The 18,121-nt window shown below is 48.6% G+C and overlaps 2 protein-coding genes across 2 annotated transcripts in view; one reads left to right on the top strand and one right to left on the bottom strand.

Annotated features, from left to right (window-relative positions):
* Positions 1-4,753: 4,753 nt before the first annotated feature.
* Positions 4,754-8,279, bottom strand: fkrp (fukutin related protein). Its single transcript, XM_062552017.1, has 3 exons — positions 7,957-8,279; positions 6,220-7,312; positions 4,754-5,845 (listed from the first exon to the last, which is right to left on the bottom strand). Exons 2-3 carry the CDS (start codon positions 6,805-6,807, stop codon positions 4,754-4,756), a joined length of 1,680 nt encoding a protein of 559 aa, XP_062408001.1. The 5' UTR covers positions 6,808-7,312; positions 7,957-8,279.
* Positions 8,280-8,423: 144 nt separating this feature from the next.
* The window catches only part of strn4 (striatin, calmodulin binding protein 4), a 27,383-nt gene continuing 17,685 nt past the window's right edge, over positions 8,424-18,121 (top strand). The window contains exon 1 of the mRNA XM_062552747.1: positions 8,424-8,862. Within this exon, the coding sequence (XP_062408731.1) occupies positions 8,584-8,862 (279 nt within the window). The 5' untranslated portion in view covers positions 8,424-8,583. The remainder of the gene's footprint in view (positions 8,863-18,121) is intronic.

The raw sequence follows: 18,121 nt of genomic DNA, 5'->3' as shown, positions 1-18,121 counted from the left end.
CTTTCTACAAGACATTTTTGTTGTTGTCTCTTTGTGTATGATTTGCACATTGGAACACAAGCGGGTTCTGCACAGCAGCAAGCGGCCCTGGTCCACTAATGACTTTATTCTCATAAACAATACTATACTAGAAAAGCACTCCGAGAGCGCAGACCTCCGCCAAGCGAAAACATAACTGCCTCCTGGATCCAGATGGTGATATGGGCTGGCTGGCTGGCTGGCTGGCTGGCTGGCTGGCATCAGGCTGGATACGGATCACTCCCAAAATGTAATCGTTTCTTCTTTTCATTTAAGACCTCACTTGAAAATGTTATCGCAATCCATCCATAACTTTTTGAGTTATCTGGCAAACAAACAAACAAACAAACCGATAGGCAGACTAACAAACCCCGATGAAAACATAACCTCCTTGGCGGAGGTTATTAAGAGTGTGATGTGCAGATGTAAGCAAGCACACAGTCATCTGTAATAGACCTAGTATCCTACTGCTGTGGTGGTGGTGCTTATGGACTGTGTTACACTTTTTAGTCTCAATTTCAATGTTCGTTGGGACGCTCTATCTCAAATTGGCTACAGCGTCCAGGCCATGGTCAGGTTTCGAATCCAACCATCGGCCGTTTTCCAATCCCCACCTCATCTCTCTTTCCAATTCGCTTTCTGTCGGTCTTCACTGTCCCATCTAAATAAAAGGCAAAAATGTCCCAAAAATGCTCAATATCATTGTCCACTATCATGAAGTCAAGTCTGTGAGGGCTAAGGGCTGTCAGAGAGGGTTAAAGCAGTGGTTCTCAAAGTGGGGTCCGTGACCCATAGCCAAGGGGTCCGCAAAATAATTTGCTTGAAATGATAAAGTTAACATTTTAAAAAGATGATACTCTTTTCACCCATAAAACAAGCAAATTGTGTCTATTTGGTGCTACCCACATTAACTTGGGATAGTGGACCCAGCCACAACTTCAGAGAATACGATTGGTTAACTGTTACGGTTATAAGGGGGTCCTCGGAAAATGATATCCCTTAAAAGGGGTCCTTGGAACCAAAAACATTGAGAATACCCAGGGGGCAAAACCCCCTATTTTAGGGAAATCAGACATGGGCTGCTGTAAAAGGTTGTCATACAAAAATAAAATCTAGGGTGTCCCAGGATCACAACCTGGGTGGCCAACCCGGTCAATAAGCTGCTGTTTGTGTTTGATCACCCTCTTTATGCCCCATTATAAGTCTATGAACGAATATATTATGGGGTGAATAGGGTAAACATTTTAACAAATAGATATTCCCACAAAAATTCCTCAGATGATTACTCACTGTAAGATAATACTTTTTTGTATTGCAAGTTTTCTGAAATACTTTATACATTCATGTAGATGAACCATTATCTAATGAAATATGCAAAATGTGCATACATTTATAGCCTTGGACTTGGGGGGCTTAAAGTGCACCTCTATCAACCCAACACACTTTTTGTGAAAGATCTGGCTATGCTGAATATAAAAATTAATGTCAACATGGGACAATTTTGGGTTACACTAACCTAAAGCTACATGGGTGTTCATTGAGAATCAATGCATTACAATACAATGCAAATACTTTAGAGAGATGCATTGTCCAATGTTGTGGAAGAAGGTGAGACTCGTCATAGCACATATTAAATCATATCTACAGGGTGTAAGATCCTAGAAAATATATAGGTTAGGCTCAGCCTAGGCTGTTTCTTACTGTATTTACCCATAAGGTACAGGCTAAACATTGATCATTTGGCTATTGCGTACATTTAAGTGTATGATGCCTCATTTACATACTTGTACATGATATTTAAAAAAAACTTGCAATACAAAAAAGTATTGCCTTAATGTAAATAATCATCTGAGGAATTTTTGTAGGGATATCTATTTTTTACCCTATTCACCCCATAATATATTCGTCCATAGAGTTATAATGGGGCATAAAAAGGGCGATAACACACAAACAGCAGCTTATTGACCGGGTTGTCCACCCAGGTTGTGATCCTGGGACATCCTAGATTTTATTTTTGCATGACAACCTTTTACAGTAGCCCATGTCTGTAAAACCCCCTTTGCCCCCTGGGTAGAACCCCTGGGTTAAAGGACATTTGGGGATGTTCTGTCAAATTGACAAGTGCTTAGTGCAGCGGAGGTCACCAATATTGAAAAAATGCCACAAAAGTCACTAAGTAGCTCATAGCTTTGTGACTTGAAGGGTGTGGTTGTAAATAAATGGTATAAATCAACATTGTTTTGGACATAATACTGTATGGCAGCACACACCTTTCCAGTTTGTCCGTGTGGACAGAGCTGTACCTTCAGCCAGAGACTCTCTGTCCTGATGTTAACCCACCATCTAGGCCATGGGTGGAGAGCATCAATTCATCTATGAGAGAACTCATCGTAGCACTTATCTGGTAGTAATTCTGACATAAAATACCCTCAATAAAACGTGAAAATAAATGTGTTGTTGAGGAACTATCTCTGCTTTGTAACATTTATTTGAGATCATTTGTAGCATGATTTAGTCTCTAATAAAACATGCAGAACCATGCCTTGCTCGGCTTAGTCTTCACTACACATTGCACGCTGTACTGCACCGTTTGACATGTTGATACCAATGCTTGTGATGATGCATGAAGCCAAAATAAAACTATATTAACCACATTTACCACAGCATGTGGCCCAGATTTCCTTCCAAATCCTAAATTATTCACTTAATTACATAATAAGCTTGGGGAAATTGGAGGGGGGGGGGGGGGGGGGGGGGCTAATAGGCACTTGGAAGCATTTGGATAGAAGGCAAATCAACGCCTGAGGCAACAGATTTTGTAACCTCTCACTTAGTCGTCGCACTATGTGTTTGGCCACAGCTCCTCCTGGTGGTTAAACATTGCAATTGCTATCAACAGATACCTAAACCCGACCATGGGTGCCTCTCAACTTCTCTCCTCGGTCCTCCAGGCTCGTTCCCACTGATCTATAACTAACACTGGATAGACTATCCCATTGTTGCCGCCCCATCATTCTTTATGTAGATCAGTGAGGACGAGGACCAAGGAAGGAAAAAATGTGAAAAAAAAAAAAAAAACACTGTAGCATGGAATCATAGGAGATAATTTTATTTGAGGGGGCGGGGGGTTGATGAGTCAGCCCTGTAAAGCAGGGTATGAGTGTGATGTGAGAGTGAGTGTAGTATGTGTGTGTGTGTGTGTGTGTAAACTGTGTAATAGATGCTGTGAGTCTCTCATATCATATGCAACAAATGCTTCTTCAATCATTATACATTTAGCTAGGTGCTGAGTCTCTGTGTGTGTGTGTGTGCGTGTGTGTGTGTGTGTGTGTGATGCATAAAGATGCGCTGAATTTTGTGGAACATGTAACTTTTCTGTTCTATTGGGACACCTGCGAGAGAGTCCATCATCTTGCAGAAGTCCACTACTGGTGGCTGTTTCATGGGGGAAGGACCACATAGAGAAACGCAACAATCAAGTACTGTTTTGAGAAAACAACAACACAAACCAACAACAGCATATGAACACAATGAATCGGTTCAAACTTCAGGGAAGTTTGTTAAAGTGAATCTGTGCAACATGTATCCACTCACTCACTCACTCACTCACTCACTCACTCACTCACTCACTCACTCACTCAGTAGTACAGACATATGTGCAGGTGCAGGTTGAGTCCAAATGAGTCCAAAAACCAATGATAAAAGTATTCTCCTTTAGTGATTTCTTTCTTTCTTTTTTTATTGACGTTCAAATGTTTCAACCATCCCAGGTCTTCATTAAGGCTCTCTTCCTCTCCAAGTGTGGAAATAAAACCACTCACTAAAGGTGAAAGCCTGTGTGTGCAGGCTCATAAAATGAACTTTGTCCCGGTTTGTCTCTGGCTCGCTGCACATTGAGCTACAGTATTTAGGGCTGAAATCATAATATCATAATGCTACCTTCACAAAAGCTTCAGTGCCTCGTTTCTTATATCGTTTTCTCGTGGTGGCCTGGATTGGGCTTACTGAGAAATTAAACGTGTGTGTCTAGTTTACATTTGTGTGTCTTCTTAGTAGTGTATACTGGGACTGGCTTTATCAAAATGATCACATGGCAGTCTGAGACATGAAGGAATCTCCAATTCCCCTCCCAGTTCCTTTGCAGAGTCTATTGTTCTCACTGTATTTGGAGAGCTTAACTAGAACAAAAATCGCTCACCAAAGTGAGTATTGTCTTTTATGGCATCTTGAAATGTAATGTCCAACACTGTTAGCGTTTCAGTAATCGCAGCATTATCAACGGAAATTAGCGCATAACATAGCACCTTAATCTGACCATGTCCGGTAAAGCATAATTACAGCTTCATAGCTGCCTTTTAGTGTCTTCAAGGGTTAAACACACACACACACACACACACACACACACACACACACACACACAAAGAAGCTTTGAACCGTGTGAGCTACCTCAAAATCCAAGCGAAACCCCAATTAACCTCAATCTTTCCATCTTTAATCCTCAAGTTTTTAAGTTTGCAATCTTTCTCACCGAACACACCCCTCAACAAGTTCCCAACGCTGTTGAGGCTGAACTAAGGTGGTTAAGCTGGTTCTGTACCATGATACCACGATACCTCCTCGATACCTCCACGATACCTCCTCTCACTCTTATGCCTATGCCCCCTGCTACCCACCGCTACCCACCGCTACCCGCCGCTACCCGCCGCTACCCGCCGCTACCCCCACCCAAACTGTCTCAGAGGCGGCTGCGATCCAGCCTCTTCTTGGCAGGGTTGGGGTACTGGGGGTTCTCGATGACGCCCTGTCCGAACTTGAGCTCGAGGAAGGCGCGGTGGTTGTTGGGCGCGTAGGCGGTGACGCCGGCGAAGGGCACGGGCACCAGCGGCTGCAGGAAGTGCTCGGGGAACTCCACGTCCTGCTTGTGCTCCGTCCACGTGTCCTTGGTCATGACGCCGTTGCGCGCGTAGAACGGCCACAGGTCCACGTGCAGGTGGTTGACCTCGCTGTACTGGACGCGGTAGAAGTCGCCCTCCACCGCCCGCTCCCACACGTAGCCTTTAGCGTCCACCAGCGAGCCCGAGTCCAGCCCGCGCAGCTGCTCGCAGTTGGGCACGTCCTCCAGGTAGATGCCCAGGTCCACGTCGTAGTCCCACGGGATGATGTCCTGGTGGCGGGCGGCTCCGAGCAGGCTGCCCCCTTCCAGCCAGTAGCGGACGCCGGCGCCCTCCAGCACGGCGATGACGTACTTGGTGGTCTCGCGGAGCGCGCGCAGGCAGCAGGGCGGGGTCCAGCGCTCCAGGTACAGGTAGTCGGGCGTGTCGTCGCGCACCGTGCCGAAGCAGCGCGGCGTCTCCTTGCCGCAGCCGAACCACTGCTCGCGCCCGTCGGCGTGCAGCAGCCGCTTGAGGCCGAACCCGCGCGCCAGGGCGGCCGTGGCCTCCTTCCGCCGCGTCTCCGCCTTCCACTGGCCGTGCGCCGAGCCGAAGAGCGGCCGGCGGCCGGCGGCGAAGCACGGCGCCTCCAGGAGCTTGACCCGCCAGCCGCGCAGCGCCGTCTGGACGAAGAGCGAGGTCAGCAGCGGGCGGCCCAGCGGCGTGGACAGGTTGAAGAGGTCCTCGGCGCGCAGCAGGACCACGGCGTCGCCGGACAGCGCCGTGCAGACGCTGCCGCTGCTGCCCGAGGCGGCCGGCGAGTAGGTGGCCGTCCACTCGCGCGTGCTGACCCGCAGGTGCAGGCACTGGACGGCCGAGCGCGACAGCACGGGGGCCGCCACCAGACGCACCGTCCCTCCGCCCTCGCCCTCCAGCTCACGGATCAGGTGCTCCACCTAAGAGGAGGAGAGGAGGAGGAGGAGAGAGGAGGAGGAGGAGGAAGATGAGAGAAGAGAGGAGGAGGAGGAGGAGGAGGAAGACGAGAGAGGAGGAGAAAAGGAGGAGGAAAGAAGGAGAAAGAGAGATAGAAAGAGAGAGGGAGGAGAGAGGAGGAAATAAGAGGAGAGATAACAGGAAAAATGACAAGGAAAGGATTATAAATGTTAGCAACACAAGGCAATACACTGCACACAATAACAGCCCAATGAGCCCATACAACCGCCTTGTATCTGATAACCAGTAGGCAATGGGAGCCCAGAGGAGTAGTGTGCGTGTGTGCACGTGTATCTGTGTGCATATGTGTGTGTGTGTGTGTGTGTGTGACCCCCACCTGTCTCCCGTGCTCCAGCTCCACCCCGTCGGGCACCAGCAGCACGAACTCCGTCTGCACGTGGAACTCTGGCCGGTTGGCCTGCGGGGGCAGCTCAGGGCTGGGGGCGAGGACCAGGAGCCTGGCACCCCCTCCCTCGGGCAGCGCCAGGGGCGGGTAGGGCGGCGTGTCCGCCACCGCCAGGAACGGCAGCTCCGGCCGCTGGCGCAGGAACGAGCGCGCCACCTCGCCCACGTAGTTCTCAAAGTCCTCGAACTCCCGCACCAGCACCGTCACCCGCGGGCTACCACCGCCACCACCGCCTCCGCTACGCCCGCTCATGTCCGACTTCGCCCCGGCCACCCCCGCCAAGTTGGCACCACCTCCAGCGCCTCCGCCACCGCCGCCGCCACCTCCCAGCCCCACTGCTGCCAGTCCCACGCCAGCCCCGAGACCTCCGGCGCCGGACAGCCCCGACTTCTTGGAGCCCTTGGCCTGCTCGCGGCGCCGCTCCATCATCTGCTGTTGGGCACGCGACACGTAGTAGAGGATCAGCAGGTTGATCACGATGGCGCCCGCCAACAGGGCCTGGCAGAAGCTCACCCGCATGGCGTCGAGGCGAGGCCAGGCGAGGCTAGCACACACCTGAAGTCTCAGAAGGTACTGACGGGATTCTGTGGATCAAAGAGCACCCAAGGCCAGCTCCAAATCCATCACTAACTGGTCGGGTCTGGTCGTCCTTGTCCAAGCTATATTGATTCGTGGTGGTGCAGTGGTGAAATGCTGCTACTCTTGTAACACAATCCCTGATGCCATTCTGCCTGGTTGTTTATTGGAGTTACAGTAGCATTGGAGGTATCGTCTGCGACCTGCACGCTTCATATGGACCTCCTTTCACCTGTTTAAGATGGCCGCCGACTTCAGCATCATCAGTGAAAAGCAGCTTTCAAGAGAGCAGACAGACGAGGGTCGGCCTGCACACTGACCATGTACCTGCCGTGAGTCCGGCTGCTCTCATCAAGGGGAAGGTTCTGGAACTATCAGACGCCTGTGTGTGTCTCAGAATCTCGTCATTGTAGAGTGTGAACATCTGTCTGGTACAATATTAGCACACCTGGAACACACCACACACAAACACACACATATAACTGCTGATGATTGTTGTCTACACAAAGTAAAATCTACAGTATTCAAACATCAGATAGCCGACAGTGGACAGAAAAGACTTCAACTTTGTATCTTGTATGTGCAATCTCCTTCTAAATAGTGTTTATGTTCTTCAAAAGTTGCAATGTCATTCTGTATGATGATGACACATTGTTGCACAAATGTTGTTTGTGAATTTCTCCAACGGTGTCTGTGGTTGGACTTTTTCATTTTAACAAGATGACCCAGAAAACATGGCAGAAGGGGACATTTCCCAACTGATTCAAGGAGTCAATTAGTCCAGTCAGAATGCTCCACATTCTGTCATTCTGTCTTAAGTGGGACAACCCTTGTTACAGCAGTTAACTCTGGCTTTGCCCCCAGGTATGGCTTTTTGAAACCTCTGAGAAACGTCTGTTGCAGTTTACTCGTGTGTGGGTAATATGCCGTTCGGCATCTAATTTTAGCTGCCATGCGTTCAGTCGTGAATTTACTTTGTATCATTCCTTCTCATGCAGCAAACATCGGGGCTTGATAAATAAAAGGACGACCCGTAAGGAGGGAGGACAGGTGAAATACATAACGGCTAGCAACACTGCGGCCAGTGCCTACCTGCTGGTCCTTTGAGATGAGCGCTGTAGTCTATGAGCAATGGGTATAGCTGCTGCTGGCTTTATAAAACATTAGCAGATGTTCTGTCGATCAATAAAACGATCGCGTGCTGCATTGTTGATAAACCCGGGCAGTTACGCTAGGCTACTGCATGCAAAGATTTAGATTACTGTCAACATGCCTCCTGTAATCCTTTTGTTTTCTACAATATGTCATTCAAATAAAACGGATGAAGGGAACGTGTGACAGCGGCTTTTTTCCTTTCCTTCGCCCTCTTCTCTGGTCAGTAAGTCAGACAGACAGGCAGCATACAGTATCGTCGTTTGTTTCTCCTGGACGAGTACACACACAGGAAGCTGGGGTGAGATCACAATGTGGCAGGAAGCTTCCACCCACCAGTACAGCAGCGGTAGGTTGTGAACTGAAAGCGCTCACTATTTGGCACAGTTTCTCTCTGTGAGCGCTGGTGTAGCTCTACGTTAGTGAGAAAGTAAGGAGAGAGAGAGAGGGAGAGAGCAAGAAAGCAGTGTGTGTGTGTGTGTGAGTGGAAAGGGACAGGGTAACCTATTATTATCATTCTCGCTGCGTTTTTCCACCTCCCGTGCTGGCGGCGGCTCGAACGCTAAAATGGAGGCGGAAAGATCCGGCGGAGTAGCGGGTGGAACGAACCAGAACTCCGCGGGCAGCAGCGGCGTGGGGCGCAATCCGAACGGGCCGAAAGCAGTGCTCGGACCAGCAGCAGCAGCAGCGGCGGCCGGGGCGATGGCAGGAGCTCTACCGTCTCGGGAAGCACAGGACGGAGAAGCAGGCCTATCACTTCCTGGGATCTTGCATTTCATTCAGTACGAATGGGGACGTTTCCAGGCCGAAAAATGTCGCTGGGAAGCCGAGAGGGACGAACTCCGGGTAAGCTCTTGCAATTCCTGCGGTTGGGCTGAGCCCTTCAAAGAAATTGAGTAGTGACTCTGGCGTCTTATGTAGCTTCTGTTCGAATAGTGGAATAATGGTTATTGCGATGCTTTTGGGTACATTCACTTCGTGGTTCGAGAGATTGAGTTTAAACAAGTGTTTTGATTATAGCGTGTCTTTTGTTACAAGTTGGCCCTGATCTAACATTTGGAAGGGGTAAAACACGAGTAGTCTCTCGCTGTAGCCTAATCACTCACCAGTAGCCGTGTAGCAATCACAGATTAGGAAGATATAGTAGTACTTTTTATTCTTAATCCGACAAATCCAATGTTTTGTCAGCCATTACATTCTATTCATCCATTGAAACTTATCAGTCAGCGTCCGCTTTTAAGCAATCTATTGTAATTCAATTCCAGTGTAGGCTATTCTGAAAGTGACTGTTCTGTCCCCTTTTGTTGATTATCGATTGTCTAATATAGAGCAGCATCCGAATTTTTCTGTGTGATGCTGCGCCCCAATATTTTCCATCCGTCTAGGTTTTTGATGGTCAGACACAATGTATTGTCAAGCAAGCTCGCTGTATGTAAACATACATAAAATGGGTGTAGCAGCGCTTCTGTGTAACACACAAAGCCAAGTAAGTTGTCGTACATATTTCATAAACGGGATTACAAAGCTCTAGAAGCGACGCTGCTATAAATATCGATATATATTTTTCATTTCGCTGGTGTTGGTGGGAGATTACTGTACGTCACGTGACCACAACCACCACTACTACTGGGATACGGTAAGATGCGTTTGTAAATCCTCAAGCTACACGAACGAAAAAGACTAGTGACGTAATGCAGTCTCTTAAGGTTTATAATCATGATTTTTTTTTATTTCTCCTGTTGCTCTAGGGAACGCACACATGCTCACAAGTGCACACAGACGCACACACACACACATCTCCTAAGAGCCAGAAAATTTTCCCTTGTAAAACATGTCCCCTTTTATATATAGTCCTGTAAAAAATAGATGGCCCGGTAGCCACCATGTGACATTTTATTTTTCCTCTGCCTTGAGTATAGGGTACCGATCAGTAGGCCTGTCCTAGTGTGTTGCTTATTTGTTAATTACACTGGATAGTAATGATGGTAATAATGATGATGGTGGTGACAATATATTGAAGACACACCAATTATGTGTCCCAGCTTCACATTGAATACCCTAAATATAACACACCAGTTTTTGGAAACGGAAAGGCAAGTCCGTTTTGGCGTTGGATCCGAGGCCCATTTATCGCCCTTGAACTTCCATGTTCTGATGGCCCACTTAGCCATATTGGCCCGTCAGTGGAGCGGGGAGCGAGAGCAGGGGGGGGTGCCGTGCCTGTGAGAGAAGCGAACAATTAAGGTGGCCTGCTGGAGGTGGCAGCAGTCGGGGGGTTACGTAAGAGAACATGCCAGCGAGCTCAGCCCAGCGAAGCCCCCCCCCCCCCCCCCCCCCCCCGCTACCCACAGAGCAGCAGCAGCAGGAGGAGGAGGAGGAGGAGGAGGAGAGCCGTGTTGGCATCCCAGGCCTCAGTGCCAGGTTCTGGGTGCCAGTGGGAATGTGTGCGGAGCAGAGGCCTCAAGGGCTGGACTGGCCTGCTAGAGCTTCAGCGCATGTCCGCTTGTGTCGTTGGTTCGTTGGCTCACTTGCTGTGGGTGCTGGCTTTCGTTGTGTGTGTGTGTGTGTGTGTGTGTGTGTGTGTGTGTGTGTGTGTGTATGTGTGGCATGCATGGTTGAGGAGGAGTCGTATGTGTGCACACACGTGCTCTCGCTTGCTCTAACACATGCACATGTGCTCTGCCACTTACACGCACGCTTACACACACACACACACACACACACACACACACACACACACACACACACACACTTGTTTGGAGCTGTGCGGAAAGGCTAATAATAGAATGTTGAGAGATGACTGTCATCCTGAAGTGGATGTATTTTATGTGTGTGTGTGTGTGTGTGTGTGTGTGTGTGTTGTAGAGGAACACCTGTCCTTGCAGGGTCCCTGCTGGTCGTCAGCAGAGGACAGAAGCAGGCGCTGCCCATCTGATCTTCCTCTTCATCACTGTCCTGTTCTTTGTCCTCCTCAGCTTCTCCCAGCTTTCTCTCTCTTTTCATGTTCTATTCTGTTTTCTCTTCTCATTCTCTTCTCACACTCTCTCCCCTCTTCCATTTGTTTACTCTATCCTTCCATCCAAAGATTGTCTTCTCCTCCCTTCTGTTCTTCTCTCTCTCTGTTTGCCATTGTCTTCCCATCTTATCCTCTCTGTGCACCCACCACCCCCCACGTCTCACGCGAGGGCTTGCCTTCTGCTTCCCACACAATTCTTCTCCTCCGTTGCCTTGCTGCTTGTCAGTTCTTCTCTTCTCTCTCCTCCTCTCTCCCTTGCCCTCTTGTCTTCCTTCATCTCTGTGTTGTCATCTCTTCTCGTCTCTCCTCTCCTCTGCTTCTTCTCTCCATCTGTTTGCTGCTCTCATGTTTTTTTTTTCTCCCCTTCCTCCTCTCTCCTCTCCTCTCCTCTGCTCTCCTCTGCTCTCCTCTGCTCTCCTCTCCTCTCCTCTCTTCTCTCCTCTCCTCTCCTCTCCTCTCCTCTCCTCTCCTCTCCTCTCCCCTCCCCTCCCCTCCCCTCCCCTCCCCTTCCTCCTCTCCCATTGTACGTCTCTGATTAGCATTAGCATGCATTAGCATTACCTGCATTAGGGGAAGAAGGCAGGAAAGGAAATCACGACTCGGCTCTTTTTTTTTTTTTTTTATCCTTGTTCTCTACACGAGAGACCGAAGAGTCTGTTCTCTCTCCTCTGAAAATAGTTCTCCATTTTAAGTTCACCTCCGGTTCCCTTCACAACAGACAGACAGGCTGTGGCGGAGAAGGTATTGTCTTTTAGGCCAGGCCTTTTAAAAAAGCCCCTGACCCTAAGCTTGACTGATGGAACAGGTGGGATTGCTGTTGCTGTGAAGGAGTGGGACTACATTTCCCATGAGGCTACTCTGTTGGCCTTTTGTGACTAATTGCTTTGAACTAATTGGGACCTGCAGCCATTGAAGCATGTGTTTACTCTGTAGGCTACTCATGCAGATTCATATTAGTGTAAAGGGTCATACTCATTTCCTGTTGCTTAAGCTCTGCTTGCATATGTGGAAGTGTAGTGGCAAAGTGTAATGGCAAACACACACACACACACACACACACACACACACACACACACACACACACACACACACACACACACACACACACACACACACACACACACACACACACAAATGAAGACAAGCATAACCCCAACACATACAGACTTTCATTCTGACAATCTGTGTAAGATCATGCAACACACACACACACACACACACACACACACACACACACACACACACCATGGACGCATATACATGGTACAGCCCACGCACTTTTACTCACACACATTCCAGACATGTACTTCCTCATTCTCTGACAGGAGTTCTGCTGCTCTACCGTAAAACCTTGAGTAGTAACCAGGGCCTACTTTCAATATGAGCTAGCTAGGCCTTTAATTCTCACTAACCATTTGCTCAGAAACTATGGGATGCTGTCAAACTGATAATTTAAAACAGTATGAATATTTGCCTACTTGTACCAAAATTAGGCTATCCAATAGCATATCAGCTGCCACTCATGGACACATATTCAAACTTTCTGGCCACCAAATGTAAGGAATGACCACTTCCTTTTGCCTTCATGCCACCACTATATGATTTGACCGCAGCCTGTGCCACCTAATTGGGACTCGGCTTTTTATCAAGGTTTTACGGTATTCTATGTTCTATTGTTCTGTCCTATATCAATCCACAGCATGTCCTCTCAGCTGATGCAGGTTGTGTGCTCCAGACGAGGAGGGTGTGTGTCCCCTTTCTGCACGGGCAGGCAGTGTGTTATTGAATACCGCATGCCGTGTACCAAGTGGGTTTCGGCCTTTTTAAAGCAGTTTGTTAAAGCAGTGCACGCTGTTGTTAATGCTGTTGGTCTTTCAAGAGAAGGTGTTTTTTTCCCACTTTCTTCTTTGTGCTGGACTTGCCCTCACACCTGGCTGTTTTGTGTTTTGTTTCTATCAGCAGGGTAGAGCCTGTTGCTTGCTTTCTCTCTCTCTCTCGCTCTCTCTCTCTCTCTCTCTCTCTCTGTCTCGCTCTCGCTCGTTCTCACTCTCGCTCTCTCTCTCTCACACATACTGTGTCCAGTTTCTGCTGTACTGTGTCCACCCCACGCCTGTCTACTCTACGCGCCGGAGACCAGCCACCATGTGTGGGGTGGGTAGGGGCCAGCAGGGGACTCCCATCACCACATCAGTGGCCCTGGTCACCCATAGCTGGTGTGTGTGTGGGGGCTGCTATGCCCAGCAGGAGAAAACACACAGGAGCACAAACACAAACAGTTTAGAGGATGGGAAGTTGCTAAAGCCAACAAACACTATTATTCAGACACCACACACACACACACACATACACCAGGGAGAGTGAGAGTGAGAGAGAGAGAGTGTGAGAGAGAGAGAAAGAGCCAGAGATTGAGAGAGAAAGAAAGGATGCCTTAAAGGCAGAGAAAGAAAGGAGGAGAGACACGAATGAAGGGAGAGTGAGGAAGGTGGAGTGAACGGCAGGAAGAGAGATGGAGGAGGCTGGTGAATAAAGATACAGTGTTTAAGTAGTGGCATGAGAGGAAGAGATGGATAGAGATAGAGAGGGAGATGAAGAGAGAGAGAGAGCAAAGAGAGATGGAGAGAGAGAGAGAGAGAGAGAGAGCAAAGAGAGATGAAGAGAGAGAAGGTGGTAGAAAGCATAGATCATAGAGTGGAGCAGTCTAGAATCTTTGGATCGAGAGAGGGACACACATTCAGAGAGAGCACAGTGTGGGCTATCTGTCCCAGAAACGCCTGCTCTACTTGTTGAAGTGTGTGTATGTGCGTGCGTGTGTGTGTGCGTGCAGATGGGCTGAGGGGGAGGTGTGTATGTGTGTGTGTGTATGTGGTGGGGGGGTGGTATGGAGGAAGACGGGCCAGCTGCCCTTGACCCTGTTCTCAAACGCAGGAAGGCCAGGAAAGGAGGGGCTTCTGGGTAAAAACGTGCCCCCCCCCCTCGGGGTGACGGTGGCCGTTTGGCCGAGCCCACCACCTGACTGACCAATGAGAGAGCCCAGTTGGGGCTGGGAGCCAATGAGAGGGCCCAGTTGGGGCTGGGAGCCGGGGTTTTCCAGAACCACAGCCGTCTGTGTTGTGTCTGCATGCAGAATGAGTAGCGCGATTGTTTTGAACCTTAATGGGCCCATCACTTTATTACGGGTCCCAGACTTTTTCTCCACCTTCTAAATCCTGACTTGGCTCGCATGCCCCCACCATTCGACACATTTCAAAAGTCGAAGACTAAAAAGACACATTGACATATTTTCAGAATCAGGCATCATGTTTAATGAAAACGTAGCCTACTAAAGAGTTTACAAATGATTTTCTTTCATTTCTTGTTTCCATATATCATAACCCCATTCAACATTGTTTGTTTATTTGTTAATGAATTACAGAACATTTTAAAACACCGTTCCCCCATAGCCATTTTCCGCTTAGAAGCCGCTCGCGTACCATCGGTGGTGTGCGTACCACAGATTGGCAATCCCTGCTTTGTTTCATTTCGAATATGCAAATATTCTCAAATGCCTTTAAGCCGAAGCATGCACCTGAACCAGCCGTCTCCCTCAGCGTATTGACCACACTGTGATCATGGCCACATTGTTTTGATGTCTCTCTTTGTTGTCCTTAAAGTTCACTGACCAGCAGGAAATTGCCTTTTGTGCTCAGAACGGCCGACTGACGTCATGCTTTAGTGTTGGAAGCCCCGCTAGTCACCGCAGGCATTCACAGACCGGGACAGTAGATATGTGTTTAAGGGCCTGACAAGAGACCAACTGGATGTTGACGGTTTAGCCCATGATGAAGTGAAAGATAAGCCTAAGAAGAAAAGTTTGTAATTCTGGCAAGATTGTGAGAAAAGAAAGTATTTGGTTGTAAGGGCTGCAGTATAATTTGGTGTAAGTATATAGGTGTAATTTGTCCAACTGCCTGTGTCCCTCAGCCATGTTTATGGACTTTCTTTCTATGGCGTTTCTTCTGTTTAGTGTGTATGTGGCTGTTCTCTCTCTCTCTTTCTTTCTTTCTTTCTTTCTCTCTCTCTATCTTTCTCTCTCTCTCTCTCTCTCTCTCGCTCTGTCTCTCCCACTCCCAGAGTCATGCATGACAGGTTTGCACTGGCCTCATGCTGGATCCCTGCCCTGATTGCAGTCATGAGAGAGAGAGAGAGAGAGAGAGGGAGGGAGAGAGAGAGAGAGATGTGGGTGATGCTCTATGGAGGAGAGGAGAGAGAGAGAGACAGAGAGAGAGAGTGCTGAGCAAATCAACAATTCCATTAGTGGCTCGTGAACATGTTTTGCTTTTCCACAGAGGGAGGAATGAGAGCACAAGACAGGGGGAATATGCACCTCCTCTCTGAGGTGGAGGGGAAGAGAAGATAAGAGAACAGAGGGAGGACAAGAAAGTGGAGTAGAGAGGAGAAGAAAAACTAGGGTAAAGGAGGAGTGGTATACATCTGCCTGTACAGGAGGAGTGAGGGGAAAGAATAATGTTAAAGACAGGAGAGGAGAGGAGAGGAAGAGGACAGGAGAAGAAGAGGAGGAGAAGAGAGGAAGGAGAGGAGAGGTTGGGATGGACCCTACTGGGATACCCTAGTACATAGGAGGAGAGGAAGGAGAGGAGAGGAAGGAGAGAGGAGGTTGGGATGGACCCTTGTGGCCTCTCCTAGTAGATAGGAGTAGAGGGGAAAAAGAGGAGCAGAGGTGCCTACTGCTACCTCACCATTGCTCAGCACAGACCCAGTTTATGTGGTAATGTAGAATCTGGCCCTATTGTGGCCCTATTGTGGCCCTATTGTGGCCCTGTTGTGGCCCTATTGTGGCCCTGTTCTAGCCCTGATGTGGCTCTGTTCTGGCTCTGGTCTGGCCCTGATGTGGCCCTGATCTGGCCCTGATCTGGCCCTGTGTATGGGTGAAAATGCTGCGGTGTGGGCTGTGTTGCAGAGAGGTATGCCAGGCAGAAGGGCTGGTGTGCAGAGGCAGGATGTGTCCAGGCCTGCCCTCAGCCAGCATTTGGCCCGGACGTGGCGGAGATGAGGCCCGCATCCGTCTGGGGGGGGGGGTTGCAGGAAAGGAGCCGGTCTGGACGTGTCCTGTGCTCCGTCAGACACTCACAGCTCGCCACACCTCTTACACACACACACACACACACACACACACACACGTACACACTTACACACTTACACACACAACCACACCTAGAGCACATTCCACTTGGCTTGGCTCTCTCTGAAGACAGACACCGCTGCTATAAGAGGGACAGTGACCCACAGATCAGACAGCCCTTGTTTGAGTTGTGTTAATCTGGCCGCTACCTACAAAACCATACACTAGTAGAAATCAGCTAAACCTGCTTAAGCCTAGATCAAGCTCCATCATGCTGTAGCCCCAAGGCAGTGACATGGCAGCGGTCAACAGCACATGTGTAGGAGAGAGCAGAGGTCTGACCTGTCCGCAGGGCTGTCCCTCTCATCCCTGGCCATGTGGGTGATGAGGCAGGAGTGTGTTGTGTGTGTTGAGTGTGTTTAGAGCTGTTGTGTGTGTGTGTGTGTGTGTGTGTGTGTGTGTGTGTGTGTGTGTGTGTGTGTGTGTGTGTGTGTGTGTGTGTGTGTGTGTGTGTGTGTGTGTGTGTGTGTGTGTGTGTGTGTGTGTGTGTGTGTGTGTGTGTGTGTGTGTGTGTGTGTGTGTGTGTGTGTGTGTGTGTGTGTGTGTGTGTGTGTGTGTGTGTGTGTTCGTTCTCCAGTCTGACCAGAGGTGAAAATAAAGAGTTGGGGAAACAACACAAGGTGTCTTTGTCCTTTCTTCCTGTTTTCTTTTTTTTCTACTCTCTTTGTTTGGATCATTCTATTTTTCTCTTATATACACACACACACACACTCTCTCACACACACACCCACACACACACACACACACACACTTCTGTTTTGCTGTGTAGGCTATGTGTGTCTGTTGGTAGTGGGGGTTTGCTTGCCTTTTGGCATTGCTTTTTGCCAGCATTATAGAATGCAAAGCAGCACAATTCTGACGCACACACACACGTGCACGCACAAACATGCACACACCCAAAACTGTGCTAAAACGGACTGTGCTTGGAGTCACTGCACTTGGAATATAGAGAAAAAGAGTGTGATGGCACGAAAAAGAGAAGGAGAGAGAAAGAGATGGCTAGTTAGAGGCATAGAGAGAGAGAGGGATAGAGAGAGAGAGGGATAGAGAGAGAGCCAGATGAAACAGCCTCTAAACAACCACTGTCTTTCAGCATGCCAGCGGAATTTGTTTTGAAGTTTCTGTGCCACAACTGGCTTCATGTGATTTGAGTTTTTTTTTTCTCTCTCTTTTTTTAATTTTTGTATTTATTCCTCCACCAGTAGTCCACTAGGGGGCGTGTTTGTCCCTCTCCTTGTGGTGAAATCTTCTCATGGTTTTCTCAGGCCGCGCTCCCGGCGTGTTTTTGGTCTCCAGGACTTTAAATACACTCTCCACTCTGTGTGTGTGTGTGCGTGTGTGTGAGTGCGTGTGTGTGTGTGTGTGTGTTTTTCTGCACCCTTTACTTAGACGTATTGCTCCGGCTCCTCTTTATTTTGGTCCTCAAAGCAAACAGTGCGGTGGGTGTGATCACACAAGGCCTTTCAACATCTCCCAGTCAACAAAGCTCACTGAGCTCCACTGGCTTTGGTGGGGTGCGGTTGAGGATGGTGCTGTGTGTCTGTGGGAAACTGACACAATAACACCATACTCCTGTACAGTGCCCTCCATAGTCCATACGTATTGGAACAGATGCTAAAGATGACTATAAAGAGGAATATAAAAGTATCTTTTGGAGATTGATCTTAATGCCTTAATGCTTTTATATTCCTCTTTATAGTCAACTTTAGCATGTGTTCCAATACTTATGGAGCGCACTGTATACACACACGCATACACACACACACACACACACACGTGCATGCTCTGTTTCAACTTGTCACATACACCAATGCAAGGATTGGATTCCATTGAACTCCATTTAGGTATTGTTAAAATGTGCACTTTATGAACACCATGGTGAATTGAATATATTTTGTGTGTGTGTGTGT

The sequence above is a fragment of the Sardina pilchardus genome, chromosome 13 (genome assembly GCF_963854185.1).
Source record: "Sardina pilchardus chromosome 13, fSarPil1.1, whole genome shotgun sequence".
NCBI classification, from domain to species: domain Eukaryota; kingdom Metazoa; phylum Chordata; class Actinopteri; order Clupeiformes; family Clupeidae; genus Sardina; species Sardina pilchardus.
The sequence above is the reverse complement of the archived record's forward strand: the minus strand, read 5'-3'. Positions and strand labels throughout refer to the sequence as shown.